Source organism: Danio aesculapii, chromosome 21 (assembly GCF_903798145.1).
Source record: "Danio aesculapii chromosome 21, fDanAes4.1, whole genome shotgun sequence".
In the NCBI taxonomy this organism is placed as follows: domain Eukaryota; kingdom Metazoa; phylum Chordata; class Actinopteri; order Cypriniformes; family Danionidae; genus Danio; species Danio aesculapii.
In genome coordinates this window covers 14,596,215-14,614,927 of record NC_079455.1, presented here as the reverse complement: position 1 = coordinate 14,614,927, position 18,713 = coordinate 14,596,215, and the positions used below count along the sequence as shown (strand labels likewise).

General features: G+C 35.0%; 2 protein-coding genes across 5 annotated transcripts in view; both read right to left on the bottom strand.

Moving 5' to 3' along the window:
* Positions 1 to 6,673, bottom strand: part of wu:fj42b12 (uncharacterized protein LOC100005187 homolog) — a 39,727-nt gene extending 33,054 nt beyond the window's left edge. For all 3 annotated transcript variants that reach the window (XM_056446096.1, XM_056446097.1, XM_056446098.1), the window contains exons 1-2: positions 5,916 to 6,673; positions 1,010 to 1,152 (exon numbers count right to left, since the gene is read on the bottom strand). In XM_056446096.1, coding sequence (XP_056302071.1) covers positions 1,010 to 1,152; positions 5,916 to 6,045 — 273 coding nt within the window. In that variant the 5' untranslated portion in view covers positions 6,046 to 6,673. The remainder of the gene's footprint in view (positions 1 to 1,009; positions 1,153 to 5,915) is intronic.
* A 1,800-nt stretch (positions 6,674 to 8,473) lies between these two features.
* rab38c (RAB38c, member of RAS oncogene family) lies at positions 8,474 to 15,681 on the bottom strand. 2 transcript variants are annotated; one of them, XM_056446427.1, is made up of 4 exons: positions 15,327 to 15,681; positions 15,051 to 15,248; positions 11,676 to 11,956; positions 8,474 to 8,863 (listed from the first exon to the last, which is right to left on the bottom strand). In XM_056446427.1, exons 2-4 carry the CDS (start codon positions 15,241 to 15,243, stop codon positions 8,696 to 8,698), a joined length of 642 nt encoding a protein of 213 aa, XP_056302402.1. In that variant the 5' UTR covers positions 15,244 to 15,248; positions 15,327 to 15,681; the 3' UTR covers positions 8,474 to 8,695. The 2 variants fall into 2 exon arrangements, with proteins under 2 accessions (XP_056302402.1, XP_056302401.1); XM_056446426.1 differs by having other exon boundaries at positions 15,051 to 15,681.
* Between the last annotated feature and the right edge of the window lie 3,032 nt (positions 15,682 to 18,713).

Sequence of the window (18,713 nt, the reverse complement as noted above, 5' to 3'; positions counted from 1 at the left end):
AACTAAGGTAACATGATCGTTCACCTAATTCTACATTGCTAAAAACATTTTTAAACATGACGCAACCCCTTAACAGAGCTCGCTGAGGCCCCCTTGTGGGCCGGGACCCCCCTGTTGAGAACCGCTGCTGTATAGAACGTACTTTTCTAACATTGTTAGCATAAATTAGCATGTTGTTAACATGTTCAGTTTTAGAGATTAGCACATTGATAACAATTTAATGTTTCATAAACATGAAGTAACACACTGCTAGTGTGTTTTTATCATGTTTTACCACAAGACTTGAAAATTTTAGGCATGTTTCTAACATGCTTAATAATTTTGTTAATTAACATTACTTAATTAGCATGTTTCTAGCATGGCTAACATATTTTAATTATGAATTAGCATGTTAGCAACATTCTATTAACACATTTCTAGTATGAATTAACATGTTGCTAACATGTTTCTAGTATGGTTTAACGTTTTTAGCATATTGTTAACATGTTCATTTCTAGCATAGATTAGCACATTGATAACAAATTAACGTTTCATAAATATTAACCAACACACTGCTAGTGAGTTTTCTAGCATTGTTAGCATGAATTAGGCTGCGTTTAGTAGCCTATGTCCTAGGCTAGGCTTGTGGTAGTTAGCTGGACAATTAGACAGATCAATCTCTGAAGGTCTTGAATTGAGTGGATGCAGGTTTAATATTCTGTAAAATGTAAATGTTCAAAAGATTTGACCCCTCAACAAGTCTCCTCAAGAAGATTGTGTATTTCATCATTTAAAAAAGAAGCTTAAACAGTAGATGAGTTTGTTGGCCTTGTCAATATAACCAAATAAATACCTTCCTAAAATACATAAAACATATAAATGTTATGTTTCACATCTTGAAAAAGATTAAACTTTTCAAAACAAACCTGCCAGAATGACCCTGGCAAGTACTTCTACATTGATTTTGTGACATACTACGGTCCACTGAGAAACAGACAAGAACAACAAGAATTTAGTTGGCAACTCTTACCTCATTGCCGTACATCATGAGGTGGTGTGTAGTTATGAGAGCTTTGAAGACCACCACCCAGCTTTGATTTGCTGTCCTCTCAAACAATGTGTCAGCCAAGTGAGGTATATTCACGTTCACATCATTGGTGCAGTGCATTAGATCTGTGGACAAGAGAAAAAAGTGATGACTGTACATAATGCAGGATGATTAGTGGACTACTTATTGGATGATATACAAATTTGTACAAAGGTTGTTCATCAAAATTATTTTTGGAAAGTAATTAGTAGTTTTCGCTAGCTAGGTAGCATTTAATTAATTATATAGTAAAGTTTTCACATTATATATGTTTATATTCATCCAAGAATTTAAAAAGTATCATCTTTCCACAAAATATTAAGAAGGACAACTTATTACACATGTCAAAAGCATTCTGAACTTTTGAAAACATGTTTCTAAATGGCTTTTTCATAACCACACTGTTCTAATCTCTGGTAATTTAGCCAAAAACTGTGATTTTGGGTAATATTATGTTTTTAAGAAACTGACAACTTGATTTAAAAAAAGGTTATTTCCCCAAATATTGATTTCTTTAAGCTGAAACACTGGATTCATGGTGAATACAATACAAAATGAATACAAACGATCTAAAAACATGGCACATTTTAGTTACGTTATGAAAACAACACTTTAAATGGCTAAATTTTTATAATAAATTTGAAACAAATGGAACGAGTAGTTTGCAGAATGCTCAAACACATAACTACATGGCATAACCCAGAGAACCTGTGAATATTTAAGTGGTTTGTGCTCTTTAAAAAACAACAGATTATGTAGTCAAATGTATATGGGTCATTAAAAATGTAGGGGTTCATTAATGTGAAAAGCATAAAGAAATGATTTGTAAATGTAAATGGCCTGCCCAAAGCCCAAACCTGAACCCCTTTAAGCACTTCTCAAAATTATCAATCAGAAAGTTAACAGAGAGCCAGAGATTCACTTCTGTGCAAATCCCTGCATCCCTGTTAGTGCATTTGTCTTTCCAGAACGATATGAAAAAAAATGTTGTTTTTTGTTAAGGCGTTTCACTTATTTCAGGCTACATGGTGGGTATAAAATCCAAATGAGAATCTACTCCCCAATTTAGGAATTGTTTACTCACCCTCATGTTGTTTCAAATCCATTTAAAAAAACAGTTCACTTTTGGAAAACAAATAAAGATATCTTTAATCAAATCTGAAAGATTTATGTCCCTCTACTGAAAGTCTCTTCAACCAAGACCAGTGTATCTCAACCACGTTCCTTGGGGACCACCAACACTGCATGTTTTAGATCTCTCCTTTGTCTGTCACAACAATTACAGGTGTTTCAGCCTCTGCTAATTAGCTGATGATCTGAATCAGGAGTGTATGGTTAAGGAGACTAGGAAATGTGAAGTGCTGGTGGTCCTCCAGGAACGTGGTTGAGAAACACTGCACAAGACATTTCCAAAAAAACATATATTAAACAAAAGCTTTTATTCACATATAAAACTCGATCGCCAAGCAATGTTCACAGCATTCACATTTGATCTGAGAAGCTTAGCCATGCTTGCTTGTTACGCATGAACCAATGATGTGCATTCTTGCGTGTCAGGCAGGTTTGGCTGAGGATCTGTTTATGTTCACCGATTAATGTTTCTGTGAATAAAAGCCTAAATGAAACCTGTTTGTCGTTTTAGCTGTCGTGTCTTATCAGAAGAGTTTTTTTTAACCACTTCATTCATCTGGGTGTATATATATTTTGTATCTTCTTATGCATGTTTTGTAGTGTGAATAAATTTTAGTATAGGAACACAAATGTTTCAGATTTGATTAAAAATGATGAACTAAAGTGTTATACTATTGGAACGCTGTCACGGTGAGTCAACGATGACAGAAAAGCAAAACATATTTAATTCCATTAATCTAGAAATTAATTATAACGCTTATCAGTTATCTACTTCAGTGGCTTACCATTATATTAAGCTAAACTGTGCAGTTTCGCCGTGAGAGAACAATCCGTAATGATCCCGGTCTCCTATCAGACATGCCATTGCTTTGAATAGCAGTTACTCAAAAGTTACACTTGATTTCTCACTAATTAACAGATAATATTCACTGTGTCGGTGAATGCTAGCACATATTCCGCGAACACCTGCTACCTTTATTACTGTGGATGAGCCTGGCAGTTTATTAGATCTGCAGGCTGCTTTCTTTATGTCCCCCACAGGACATCTGCTCTGGACTCATTAACTGACAGCTTAATTGATAACCAGCTACATTAATCAACTATACGCTTAGTTATTAATAGTGATGTTACTTGTTTTTGACCTGCACAGAGTCCAGAAGTGAATCTTAAAGTTGTGTGCAATGTGTCGAGACACGTACGAGATGAAGTCTGCCAAAGCTCACATTAGATAAATGAATTAATTAAATAAATAAATAAGTAAAATCAGTTAATCTGTTAACCCTACTGAGATTAGCGACTCAAATCTGTATATAGATTTTGTGTTTTTTGACAAAAGTCTCATTTAAAAGGCAAGACCTGCAGGATAATAGCATAAAAACAACTTATAATCATCACCCAGTTGATTGATTACATTAAGAATATTTGTGGTATTATAAGATTTCTTTATTGTTGTTTAAATATGCTAATTAACCATTATTATTTGATTAAATATGTGCTATATGCATTAGGCATAGGATGATAACCGTTTTCAAGGTATACCGCAGTTTGGAAAAGTCAAGGTTTTAAAACCGGCAACATTTTCTGCTATACCGTTCCTGAGGTATGTGTAAGATTTTTTTTCAGCTTTTTAGGAAAACAGTATCGCCAGCAGAAAAAAAATATCCAAAGATGCTTTAAATTGTAAAGAAATCTGTGTTTTTGAAGCTAATGAAGGGAGCAGCCTGATATACTGCTCCAAAATATTTTAAATGTTTCTCAAAATAAAATATATTGAGTTCAAAGCGGGGGAAAAGTTTTAGTTTTTTTCAGGGTGTCTTAAAATGTCTTAAGTTTCAAAAATTTAATTTAAGGCTTTAAAAATTTCACTGAAATATGCTGTTGTGGGTCTTAAATACTTTTAAACAGGTCTTAATTTTCACTAATTGTCCATGTAAAGCTATAGCCAATCAGTGCAACCAACAAATCCATCTAAAAAAACGTTTAACAAAATGAACATTTATTAACTATTTAGCAATATGGTTTGATTGTCTTCCTTACATCCTTACAATAACATTTGTTTAAAAGCTATAAATGTTTTCATAGATACATTTATGTTGTGCATAAATGTTGTTCATTATAGCTTTTAAAACGTGGAGACATTCTGATTGTTTTTAATTTAATATTGTTTATGCTACATTGCATTTTTGAAAAATATTCTGTTTTGCTTTGATTTTCAGAAGATATTTAGATTAGTATCTCATTGTGAGTGTCGATTAAATAAATGACACCAAAATATATAGCATTTTAAAATAATCTAGAAGTTAAAGGTGTAATTACCCTCAAAATAAATATTAACCTTGATTTAGGAAAATATTTTAATGAGAATTAGGAAACAAAATTACATTTAAAATTTTTTTTATTTATGTTGTGCATAAATTATGTTTATTATAGCTTTTACAACTTGTCTTTTTTTTAAGAAAGGTTGTGCTAATAAAAATATATGTGTATAACTAAAGTTTACTTGTTTTGACACATTATTTAAAACATGTGGCTAAGAAATAACTGAATTTTTGAAATGTATTGACATTTCATTGATATTGGTCTTAAAACGGGCTTAATAAGTCTTAAATTTGACGTGATGAAACCTGCAGAAATCCTGTTTTTACCCAGACATTTAAAACAAATATGTTTTAGAGCAGTAATCAATACAGTGAAACTGTGATATTTTTATCCAAGGTTATCACACCGTCAGAATCTTATACCAGCCCATGCCTAATATGCATACACTTTTTTGCTTTAAAAAACATTCTTGTGCCATGATAGATTTCAACAAAGGGGATTTTAGGAATCTCTTTTTATCAGCTCCATAAATCTGAAAATATACACAATTTGGTGTAGGTAAGTGCTGCTAAAGTGACTTATGGAGGTCATTTTGAGAAAACGGCCTTTAAAACTAAACTGTAAATGACATCCACAGACATAAACAGATAAAGTTCAGTAAATAAAGGTATTGTATTGTATTAAGGATGGCTTTCCCCATTAGACTGAATAAAAAACACTTTATGAAAATGCTAAAATTGTCAACAATGACCGGTGCATGAGCAAAAGTGTTTTTGTCTGCAGTGTCTCGCCTTAACAAATGCAACGTAGCATATATGTTCAGATGAACCAATATGAAACACCTAAGCTACAAAACATCACTGCATTGATATTGCTGTCACCTTCAGTGACTCAGACCAGAACAGTGGAAGTCAACAGTGGAGAAAAGCATAAATCCCAGTTTCACTCATAAGCAATTTGAGCCTATGTTTCGTCATGCGATGCCCTTGACATTGCATGTTTCCTATAATCTGAATTATAATGATTCTCTGTTGTGGAATGCATCATCTAGACAGAATGCATTGCGAGCAAACGTGTAATTAAATAAATAAATAAAAATGTGTAACGCCTGCGAGCTCCCTGTCGTATGCAAATTGGTCAGCGTGTCAATCACGCATTCAAATTAGCATTAACCGTGAACGTGCCACGGTGACCTTCAGTTAATTGATGAAATGAACTCTATAATGGCAGTCCAAAAATCATCTGCTGTAATAATCTGAATTAGGTAGTAAATACCAGCAAACGAGCGGCCAAGCAGAGAGAGAGAGAGAGAGACAGAGAGAGTGAGAGAGAATCAAAATGACAAGTGCACAACACAACGGGTGACATTTCGCAGCGGTTTTTTTCTGCTTTAACCTACAATCAAGGTGCTTCTTCTTGGGCGCGCTGACTTCGTGCGTCGTGGCCTTGCACACGGCTTTGCTGATCGCAGATCCGGTCATGCTGTGCTGAGCCGCGGCGATCCGGTCCGTGATGGACTGTCCCGACATATTACGATTTTCAATAAATCGTCTCTCAAAACAGATCTATTCACTGCAGGGGTGTGTGGGAGCCTGCTCCGTGGCTTTAGTCGGTCTTGCGGAGAGCGCTACCCTGATGCGAACCGGACACGGGCGAGGATGCTCTGACATTCAGATAACGGCAATCACCGCGCGCTGAAACGATGGCAATATAATGACAGATCGTTATTTAAATAGGCCTAACGTTCAGCACGCGCAAAAGAAAAGGGACACCGTGTTACTCGCTAGCCTCCGGTGTTGCCGGTTAACCATGTAATTGCTGCTTGAACGGACGAAAACGGAGCGAAACCGGTTCGATTGGAGTGTTATCGATATTTCTAGCCGCGGAAAATCTCGCCTTGATTCATTGCATGCGCGGAGTCGGTGCATCACGGAATTTGATACCGAGCATCATTTTCCAAATTCCTTCAGCGCGTTAACGTGAATGAATGCATGCGCCACGGAGAGGGGGAAATATTCAGACGGATATCCCAGATGGAGCAGAGGTCCTCCTAGACGTGGAAATTCAGCATCTCGTCGATGACATCTTTGATGAAGCAACAATTCCAATTTCCTATAGTTAACAGTCGGACGCTCCGCGCAAAATGGCAGTATCAGAATCAGGTGACTGGAGAGGGGGGCGATTGGCCTGTGTCAGAATATCTGGGGTGGGCACCTTAAGGTGGAATTTCCGCACTGCTTTAAAACCCCCTCTGTATGTACATAAGAATGCATCAGACGGCCATTTCAGAGTCTTTAATGGTGCGTCTTGCTTCTTTTAATCGCACAGCCGCCGAATTGCGCAGGACTACAATAACATATTCAAGAGCTTACATGGAGGAAAAATACTGCATGCTTTATTTTTAATGCAAGAGGTTGCAGGGTAACGTAGCTCGGAGCTGTGCGGTCCATGCGTTTTACAAGGTTACAAATTACACTTTTGATCCATTCAATGCATCTTTGCTAAATAAAATGATTGACAAATGAATGAAATTCATATAAAGAGATCAGATGCTAAAACCTCTAAAAAAGTTTCTTCTAAAATGAGCATTTTTCTCAGCCTCCTGTGTTTATGTTCAGTTTTTTCACATTAAATGCAATGAAAATAACCTATTCATAGCCATAAAAGTGAAATTACTGAACCTACACATACGGAGACTGAGAAAAATGCTCATTTTAGAAGAAAATTCCAGATGTCACTTAGAGGCTTTTGCTCTCTGCATATGTGTATTTTCAATCAGAATCTCAGTTTTGGGTTAATTAATATTCTAATGCACACGTACACTCAATTGCCACTTCTTCTTGTTTACACAAATATATAATCAGCATTTAGGTTGCTGAACTTCAAACATTAGATTAGATTTTTGGAAAGAAAGGGGATTTAAGTCAGTGTTTCTCAACCACGTTCCTGGAGGCACACCAACACTGCATGTTTTGGATGTCTCCTTTGTCTGTCACACCCATTACAGGGCTTTCAGTCTTTGCTGATGATCTGAACCAGGTGTGTTTGGTTAAGGAAGTTTGGAAAATATGCAGAGCTGGTGGTCCTTCACGAACGTGGTTGAAAAACTCTGATTTAAGGGATTTTGAATGTGGTTTGGTTGTTGGTCTCAGAAACTGCTGATCTACTGGGATTTTCACGCGCAACTATCTCCAGGGTTTACAGAACAAAATATCCAGCAGTTATCTGGGCAAAAAGGATGCCAAGCTGATATAAGCCAACAGCAGTAACACAAAATAACCACACTTACCACAGAGGTCTGCAATAAAGCATAAACATGACAGTGACACACAATGTCCTCCACAGTCAGCAGATCTCAGCCCAATAGAGCATCTTTGGTGGTGGAACAGAAGATTTCCATCATGGGTGTACAGCCAACAAATTTGCAGCATCTGTGTGATGTCATTATGTCAATAATGGACTTAAATGTCGGAGGAATGGATCAGTGCCACGTATAATTTAGGAGTTCTGAATGGGTTGAATATGATATCAGCTAAGAGTACCTAATAAAGTGGCCAGTAAGTAATTTGAGGGATAAGCCACTCAGTGGTGTAATACTGTGCATACGTTGTTACAAAAACTCAGTATAGCACAGAAGAAAGAACAGTCTATACAGCTTAAATCGTGTGACATGGGCTAAATACCATATTCAAGAGCATGGAGGGAAAAAACACTGCATTTTATTTTTAATGCAAGAGATTGCAGAATAACATTCCTACATACTGGAGCTGTGCAAGCCATGCATTTTAATAGCTTTGAATCATACTTAAAAACTGGATCAGAGGTCACTTTTCATATGTGCTTTCAAACTGTCTGTACACGAAATACATTTTTAACCTAGATTAGTGTCATGAAATAGCTGATACCAGGCTAAAATCAAACACAGTTCACCTGTAAACAAAACACTGATGAATCAAATCAACGCTCCGCCAGCACAGTGTATCTAATTATGTGAGATTTCACGCTACATATAATCAGCACAGTTCTTCTTCACAGTCCCCGCCATTTTGTTACATGGCTCATCTCTGGAAGATGAATCTCAATGTTTTGGGTGCCATGTTGGATGGCTGAGTCCCCTTGAATCTATGATAACTTGCTACATCTTTTTATTTTTTCCCAGTGATGTATATCCTCCTGTGTTCATGATTTGGAACATGTCAGGCATCTAGATCGAACCCGCTCTTTGGTGTTGTTGTTGTACCCAGGCAGGGCCACCACATCTGGGTCTGTGTTGTTGACGGTGTTTTCCTCGTGGGCCAAAATGTGATCCACCAGACATTTTGCTGCCGCCTCAATGTTTGAGTTCTCCTTGAGTGGGCATAAAATGAAACAGAATATAGAAGGTATTCAAGCAAAAAAATGTAATTATTGCCACACACACACACACACACACACACTATATCACTATATATATATATATATATATATACACTCAACGGCCACTTTATTAGGTACACCTGTCCAACTGCTTGTTAACGCACATTTAATCATCCAATCACATCCAATCCACACAAGTTTGTTGCCTTACAATTTTAAGTTGAGTCAACTTTGCTTTTCTACAGTGTACATATGGTTTACAAATTTATTGCTCAACTCAAAAATTATTATTATTATTCATACTAAAAAATTATACTGTGTAATGTCCTTGTGGAATCTTTGATGTACTTTGATGAAGACTATGACCAGAAAGAACAATATTTATCTTGAACCGTTTTAGTAAAATCATAAGTGTCTTACAAGATCATAAATGTTCTTACTGTCACTTTTGATCAGTGCATATTTGTGGAATAAAAGTATTCAGTTCCAACTGAAAATTCCATTCACTGCACGCATACCTACCATCAGCATTTTGTCACATCAATTCAATATGGTACATTTTTGGTTCAGTCTACATATAAAGAAACACTGTCTAAACAGCTCAGATCATGTGACATTTTCTCCGTTATGAATGCAACGGTTGTATAGAACAACCCTATGTCAAATTATAGTTAAAAAATATATAGAGTCAGCTGAAAACTTCAATAGCTAAATAAAAACAGAGTGATATGGAAATCAAAAAGCATACTCATAAAGCAGAAAAAACACTTTACAGCCCAATCAGCCGCATGCACATCATTCCCCTTTCACACACAACTGTGTAATTCGTTAAAGCAGGCATGTAGATCATAAACAAAGGCCTTCCTGCTAACGAGCACAATGCATTCTTGTTGTAATTGTGCTAAATGCAAACACAGCTAAACATACAAAAACCCCTACATACAGTTGAATCAGAATTATTAGTCCCCTGAATTATTAGCCCCCTGTATATTTTCCCCTAAATCCTATTCAACAGAAAGATTTTTTTTCGACACATTTCTTAATATTATAGTTTTAACAACTAATTTCCAATAACTGATTTTTTTTATCTTTGCCATGTTGACAGTACATTATATTTGACTAGATAGTTTTCAAGATACTAGTAATCAGCTTAAAGTGACATTTAAAGGCTTAACTTGGTTAATTAGGCAAGTTAGGGTAATTACGAAAGTCTTTAGACAGTTGAAAATAGATATTGAGCAGGGTGGCTAATAATATTGACCTTAAAATGGCAACACCAAGGCTCATTCTGATTGCATAGGAGAGGCAACGCTGCCTGTAATGAAAAGGAAGGAAATCCCGATGTTTTTATATTTATTTCAAAGTGTTTTCATGCATAAATAAAATGAAAGCACAGAACAGATTCACTTTTAAGAGCAAGGGGCATGTCCCCTGGTAGTTGCGTATAGGGAGGATTGGCTGGGAGAAATACAGGAAAATACCTTTACAGGATGATAGCGGGATGTATATAACAGTGTCCATTTTCACTCTGCTTTAAATGGCGTGTACAGAATCTGTACAGAATTTGACAATCACACACCACTACATGAACTGACTGTTTTGAGAATTGCATTGGAGGGGTGACGCCGCCTGTAATGGAAAGGAAGGAAATCCCGCTGTCTTATATTCATTTATAAAGTGCCTTTATTTTCATGCCTAAATAAAATGAAAACATAGTACAGATTCACATTTTAAAGAAAGGGTCGTTCCCTGGTAGTTTGGTGGTATGGGTTGCATATATGGACGATCGCCTTTTTAATGTTTATTGCTATCCTTAATAGAAATATTGAAAATATTGGAAAAATACCCAAAAAATACAGAAAAATACCATGAAATTATAGCAGAATAGAATTGTAAAATACAGGAGAATCCTGGGAAAAATAGGAGGGTTCACAGGTATGGGCGGCTGTTGACTGTCTGACTGACTGACTGACCAACTGACCGATCCCTGCATGCACCCACCCCTTTACTAAACCCAACCAATAGTGTTTTAAAAAGCGCCGATTGACCAGCGCCCACCCACTTCCCTAAACCGAAACCAACAGTGTTTTCAAAAGCAATTCAGAAAAAATGAAAAGCTCTCGCGGCAGCCTGATTTTTACCTTGTTTTTCAGTTTTTACCACATTCTCACCATGTTATTGACTTGTTTATTATATTTTTTGGCTTTTGTTTTTGTCTTATCTGCTTTCTGGAACTGTTCTTTGCCAGACTCAAACCCCATCGTCGTGGTCAACTCCACTCTGCGACACAAATCTGCCGACGTATGAGGCGAGCCACTTAACAAACTGGTAACAGTGGGAAAGCCGTCCACACTGAGGTAAGGACGTCATTCCATCCCATATTGTTCGTTTTAAAGACGAAATGCAGCCATACGTTCCTCTGGCTACATAATTTGCGATCTCCAGAAACGTATATAGGACTATGTTTTCAGAATGAGCCTGTGTTGCAACATGGTCAAAAAAAATTACCAACTTATTTTATTCTAGCCAAAATAAAACAAATAAGACTTTCTGCATGAGAAAAAAAATTATAGGACACACTGTGAAAAACTCTTTACTCGGTTAAACATAAATTTGGGAAATATTTGAAAAAGAAGGGCTAATAAAGAGGGCTAATAAAAGAGGGCTTATAATTCTCACTTCAACTGTATGTAAAAACAGAGCAGAACTAATCTATCATCCTGAACACATTCAGCACCCAGAAATTATAATTTCTCCAAAAAAACAACAACATAATATTCAAGGTCACAAATAACCGGCTCACCTTTGCAGAGGTCTCAAACCAGCCCACAAATCCATTCTCTTTGCAGAAGGTATCAAGCTTTGGGATCTGGGAACACAGGCCTTCGCGTGATTGGTCCGATTTGTTGGCTAGAAGGACAGCTGGGACAGGCTTGCCGTTATTGAGAGAGACTTTCAAGTCGAGGTCGTCTTTCCATTTCAGCACTGCGTCAAACGTGGAGGATCGGGTCACGTCAAACACTATGAGGGCTCCCACGGCCTCCCGATAGTAAACCCGCGTCATGTTCCCATAACGCTCCTGTCCTGTGACGAATGTGGGACGGAGAGGTGAAGGTTAAACATCATTTAGATATGAATAGCATTTATAAATAGCAACATGTTTTAACCCTCGAGTGTTAAAGCTTTATGTGAGCTACATTAGCATCTACTGTATGTGAATAATTATATTAGCACCCACACCAATGCACAATACTGTTCTGTTTATATTGAACAGATGCTGTAATTTTGTTGTCTGCCACTTTAAATGCTCAATTTTTTAAGCTGGATGGATTCTGATTGGATATTATTCATTGCTGAAAATGTTTTCTGGAGTGCATGATCATGATTGGTCAATTAAGCCATCCCTGATGATAATAATTTGTCAAATATTGACAACATAGACACATCCAGGCAAGTCATATGCAAATTTGAACATAATTTAACTTCTTCCTTGTTGTCTGTTATAGTTTTTAATTTATACCGAAAATTAAAGCAGAGAACATTACTATTAATAGTATTGTTATGTCTCAATATTTAATGGATTATAAGATTAAAATCAGGTTAAATCAAGGCAATTTCAGCCGAATTTCAAATGTCCCTTGTCCCCTTAATGAATTATGGGGTTAAAAAAACAGCACAATAAGTGGTATAGCAGTACCATTTTCATTAAATGCTTTGTTTAGTTTGAATTTGTCACTTGGTAGCAACTTCTTTCTTCGTGAAATAAAATATTTAGTCTCAAATCAAAATTTTGCATCAGTTTAGCTTTGTGGCCATGTAGCATTGTAATAAGCAGCCTAATGTACATCCAGGTGGTCGTTACTACAAAACAACCCCCTTCAGGGTGATTGAAAACACCTGTGATTTACATTCTTACAATTATTAAATTTTTAGAGGTTTTCACCTTTATTGTATGTGACAGTAGAGAGTATTGACTGGAAAGCAGCGAGAGAGGGGAAGGATCGGCATAGGACCGCACCGAAGTGCATGTGTCGAGGCACTAACCACTATACCACTGGCAGTTCACACAAAAAAATGAAAACGTTCTCATCATTTACTCACACTCAAGTAGCAATGAGCTGGTATAAGAGTCTGACGGTGTGATAAAATAATATCACGGTATCACAGTATTGTGATTACTGCTCTGAAATATATTCTTTTTAAATGTCTGGGTAAAAAAACTAAAACTTTTTCCCCTTTAAACACAATATATTTTTTTTTGAGGAAAATGTAAAATATTTTAGAGCAGTAAAGTGTCTTCATTAGTTTGAAAAACACAGATTTCTTCACAATTTAAAATGGCAACTTTGGGTATATTTTCTGCTTGAGAAACTGTTGTCCAAAAAAAATTAATAATAATAAAAACTTAAATAAAAAATCGTACATATACCTTAGGAACGGTTTAGCAGAAAATTTTAGCAGTTTTAAAACCTTGACTTTTCCAAACCATGGTAAAGCTTAAAAACAGTTATCATCCCATGCCTACACTCAAGTGTTTCTTAGTGAAGTTTTATAAACTAACTTCGAGATGTACATGTGGTACGATTGAGCACAGCTGGGCTCTCATCCGAAATCAGTAATAATCCAATCAGATTGATTCAAGCTTACAATAAAAAGACAGATTTCAACCTACTACCAATGTCTTCATCTTGGAAGAACCCGCCCTTCCACCCTATCTCCTCCTTTTCCTCCCTTTTCCAGGGGAGCTCTCAAGACCTAACTGATCTTGGACCCCCTTATGCTAATTGAGCAGGCGGGAACCTTGGGTTCAAATATCGCTGAGCTCAGGGTTCTCTCCAGGGACAGCATGCCAAATCTGCTATTAACGCCAAGCATATCTAAGTGTGAACTCTTGAAACTTGTTCTTTCTTATGTCGAATGCAAAACAAAATATTTGAAGAATGTTGAAAACAAACAGCCATTGACATCTAAGTAGGAACAGCAAATACTCTGGAGGTCAATTGCTTTACAACATTCTTCAAAATATCTTCTTCAGTGTTCAACACAAGAAAGAACATGTGAAGTAGTAGTGTTCTTGTTGTAGTGTCACTATACATTTATGTACTGACTAATATTAACCCTTTGCCTGCTGGTTGACCATGTTTTGTCTGTTTTAAATAATGACTGTTAAAGCAAATTACAGAATGACTGTTTTAAATAATGGTTTACGCACACAGCATTGTTGGTTTGCAAAAACATCCAACAAACATAATCCTGCGGCACTACTACACTTGATTTTGTTTAGATTGTTAAAAACAAGAAAACATGTTAAATGAGAATCTGAAATATTTTATGTCGTAGTTCAAAAAATGAAGAAGATTCAGTATTCAAACATGTTTTATATTTTATAGTGTTTTTAAAAATATATTAGTCTTACACTTCATACTTTCTGATTTTTCATAATATATGTATTAATTTTGGTACTTTTACCATAAACCGACATCTCTACGAGGTTTATATTCTAGAAATTATGGGATGTGTTACAAAAAAATGCATTGAGTCCGTTATCTAGCGACATTAGGAGTTAAGAAATACAATGCAACATTTTTTTTTTCTTGGTGGGGCAGTTAAAAGATTAATTACTTGTTCCAGGTTAGGTTTAGAGTTAATTGCATCCTTTATTGGTATTACTATAGTACGTACATGTAACATGGTAACAAGAACATTGTTTTTTCTGTTGATTAACGTAAAAAGATTAATAGTTCACCTCAGGAATACCAAAGTTCACTAAGTAAATAGTGTAAGATTAATTTAAGTAATAGTGCATTCATTTTCGCCTATGTGTGTGTGTTTGTGTTGCTGTCTGAGTGAGTGTGTGTGTTTATGGTCTGAAACTCTCATGTGACTTTAGCACGAGTATGAGACCAGCTGAGATTAACTCAAGACATTCCTTCACATTCACTCAAGGGAATTCAGAGAGAAGAACTGTCAGGCATTATTATTATTATCATCATATTAGAACTACGCTCAAAATAATAACTGTTCCCTAATAGAGGTATTTAATACGTCAATGCAATTTGACCAGCTCACTAAATAATATAAATAATAAACAATCATAAATTCAGCATCTTATAAAGTAAAACAAAGACAAAGAATTTAAAAAGACATACTGAATATTAAACTTAAGGGAATGGCGTACCTGCTATGTCCCACAACTGAAGGCGGACCACCGTCTGGCTGTCCCAGTGAAGCACTTTCAGAGCAAAATCCACTCCTATAGTCGCGCGATAGTGTTGAGAGAATATCTGATGAACGTATCGTTTGATTATTGACGTTTTTCCAACTCCAAGGTCTCCGATAACCAGAACTTTGAACAGATGCTCTTTCTGCATGACGACTTTATGAAAAAGAAAATAAAAGAAAAATATATAATAGTAAAAAGGTAAACACCCGGATCATAAACGCACTGACCTACTTTTTTACAGTTTGTAGCACATGAGTGTTCTTATGTATCACAGCTTATCTATTGAGCATTGTTACAGGATTACAGTTTAGAAGGCACGCGCTCTTGAAAAGTTTATATAATGGCGAAAGTTATGTCAGACCGCTGTGTCAACATGTTACTGAGAGACTCTAAATACAAGCACAGGTTGTGTGGTACATTCCCATTTCCATATGAGGAAAAAAACAAAACAAAGTGGACGTATTTTAAAAATGCATAACAAATAAGACAATAACAAATTAAAATCAGAAAAAAAAAAACGAAAATCATGCAACCAAAAGAACAAGACTTGTTTAAGCAAAGGATGAACTCAAGCTTCTTCAGTTTGCTGTCGTTGCCTACAGAAATGATGATGGAATTCGACGGCCACGCCCTTTAACTCGTGCTGCGTCATAACCACACCCCGTCCGAAAAAGAGCCGAGTAAACATCAAGAATTCATTCATTCATTTTCTTTTCGGCTTACTCCCTTTATCAATCAGGGGTCACCACAGTGGAATGAACCGCCAACTTATCCAGCATATGTTTTATTTAAATATATCACAATCAATGAAACAACTCTTCAACTTGAAAGATAATATTTGTTGTTATTCTAATCCCAAAAAATAGAATGAAGAATATATACAGTGGAAGTCAGAATTATTAGCCCCACTAAATTATTAGTCCAACTGTTTATTTTTTCCCCAAGTTCTGTTTAATGGAGAAAAGATTTTCTCAATACATTTCTAAACATAATAGTTTTAATAACTCATTTCTAATAACGGATTTATTTTATCTTTGCCATGATGACAGTAAATAATATTTGACTAGATATTTTCAAGACACTTCTACAGCTTAAAGTGACATTTAAAGGCTTAACTAGGTTAATTAGGTTAACTAGACAGATTAGGGTAATTAGGCAAGTTATTGTATAACAGAGGTTTGTTCTGTAGACAGCTGAAGAAAAAAAAAAGCTTAAAGGAGCTTATAATTTTGACCTTAAAATGGTTCATTAAAAATTTAAAAACTGCTTTTATTCAAGCTGAAATAAAACCAGAAGAAAAAATATTATCAGACATACTGTGAAAATTTCTTTGCTCTGTTAAACATAATTTGGGAAATATTATTAAGAAAAAAATATATATAAAGGGGGGCTAATAATTCTGACCTTAACTGTATTTGTTGCACTCTATATATGAGTTGTCTGCCATTTTCAGGCCCATAGCCAGATTTTGAAAGAGGTGTTTTTTTTCTTCTTTTTCTTAAAAAGTCAACGTTTTTCCAGTTATTTGCTCATTTTCTTTTAAATTATGAGGTTCATAAACTGAATTTTAGTGACATTTTAAGCACAAATTTTTGCTGGATTAGCTTGTGATTGATTTTTTTAAGTGCGCACAATACTATTTTACTACAAAGTGTTTATTTACAACTGTGCATTTTAAACTGTACATTATTATCGTTTTATAAATAATGTAATAAGACTAGAATTTAAAATTAACATTTTTAAATGAAGAAATATGAAAAGATCCTTTGTTTAAAATTCACATATATTATCATAAAAAAGCAATTAGGAATCTGTTAAAACTAGCTTTAAATGAAAAATGTAGCCTATAGGTAAATAACACACTAGCCATTTTCCTCAGTCAGATTTTTTACATTTGAACAATTTAAAATTAGATTTGTCTTAAAGCCTTCTTCTATTGGTTATTTTCAGAATTTATGAAGGCATGCTGTCAGAAATGGTACAAATGAGCTCCTATAGGGGCCAAATTCTGGACTTTGTCAGTAGGGGGGTGGGTCTTGTGAACCACCCAACCCCTGCCCCCTGGCTATGGGCCTGGTTTTGGTCCATATAAATATCTAAATTAGATTTAATTGTATTTTTTTGTAAACAACCTCCTTGCAAAACTCTATAAACATTATTTTGTGGTTGCAAAAATTATCGACCAAAACAAATTTTCCTAGAACAGCATTTAATAAAAACGTCTGTCTGTCTCTGTCTAGCCTGTCTGCTTTAGTTTAAATATTTTGTTTATGTTTTGAGCTTGAATAAAGATTTCAAACATTAACAAACTGTTTTTTAAACCATAATTGATCCATAATATTTATTTTTGACAGTTTGTGTGAAATTCGCTGATGCTTAGCAACATGAATGGGCAGTATTGATAAATGTATTTCAACTACATATTTCAAATACAAAATAGTATTTTGTCATTTGCATTTTATGGGGTTTATGAAAATGGGTCAATATTTTGTATAACAATACTTTTGTGTCTTGTATTTTTTTTTGTATTTTTAAAGTAAAATTCTTTGCAATAAGTCAACAGTGCATAATGACATCATTAAATGAAGCCTCTTATTGGTGCTTTCCTTGTATTTGCCTAAACTTGAGATCAGAACAAGAAGCTAATTTATTTTTAAGAAGGTGGTGAATGATTGGAGAGATGGAAATAATGCTTAAAGAAAGTAACAGACAAATGGTGAGGGAGCAAGTCAACAACCATTGAAAACAGCTGCTGAGCAATGCTAAGACCAGAAACATATAATGGCTATAGAATACAATTCAGCATCTTTGTGTAAGAAATGAGATGGAATATGGATGGTCTCGCAATGTGTGGAAACATAATCAACATACACTCCAAAAAAATACTTTTACTTTTTCAAACTACTTATTTAAAATGAGCTGAAACAACACAATTCTAGAGATTTCATTGGGACAACATACTTTTTTATGTTTAATCCACATAAATTTGTTAAAAGTGTTAAGTTAACTTATTCGATTTGTGTTGGGACAACATGAATGAATTGTATGGAACCCTGAATTGTTCTGACTCATTATCTGCATTAAATTATTCAAACCAAAGGATATCATCTTTAAGACAGGACTTTCAGTATGAGATTTGTAAAAAATTGATAGCAAACCCAAAGAGAAAGCCACTTTGGGTTACAAGTTCAACTCACAAACCATTAGACCACAACTTCCCCTGAGTGAAAGGGGTGAAGGGATTAATCGAATAGGCCTATTGATGGAAGGTTTGCAAAGAAATTTTATGCTACCTTTTAAAAGCATTTTGTAGTATTTTTAAAATGCAGAAATGCATGTATTTGCTGTATTTCGTAGTTTCTTTTGAGACAGTTTAAATGTATGAGTTATGTATTTAGTATTTTATTTAAAAATACATTTCAATGTATTTTTGCCCATCCTTGCTTAGCAAGGCTCTCAGCTGTTGATGTTGTTATTGCTATTTTTAGCTTTTTATTGTTATTGTTATTGCTATTATTATTATTATTATTATTATTATTATTATTATTGTTATTATTATTGTTATTAGCCTATTTATTATTATTAGCCTATTTATTATTATTATTATTATTATTAATA

Excerpts from the sequence above, each read along its gene's own strand:
- rab38c (XM_056446426.1), bottom strand. The coding sequence starts at position 15,243 with ATGCAGAAAGAGCATCTGTTCAAAGTTCTGGTTATCGGAGACCTTGGA. Across the intron at positions 11,957-15,050 it reads TCAGTTGTGGGACATAGCAG|GACAGGAGCGTTATGGGAAC; the intron begins GTACGCCATTCC and ends CATTCGTCACAG. Across the intron at positions 8,864-11,675 it reads GGTTTGAGACCTCTGCAAAG|GAGAACTCAAACATTGAGGC; the intron begins GTGAGCCGGTTA and ends TGCCCACTCAAG.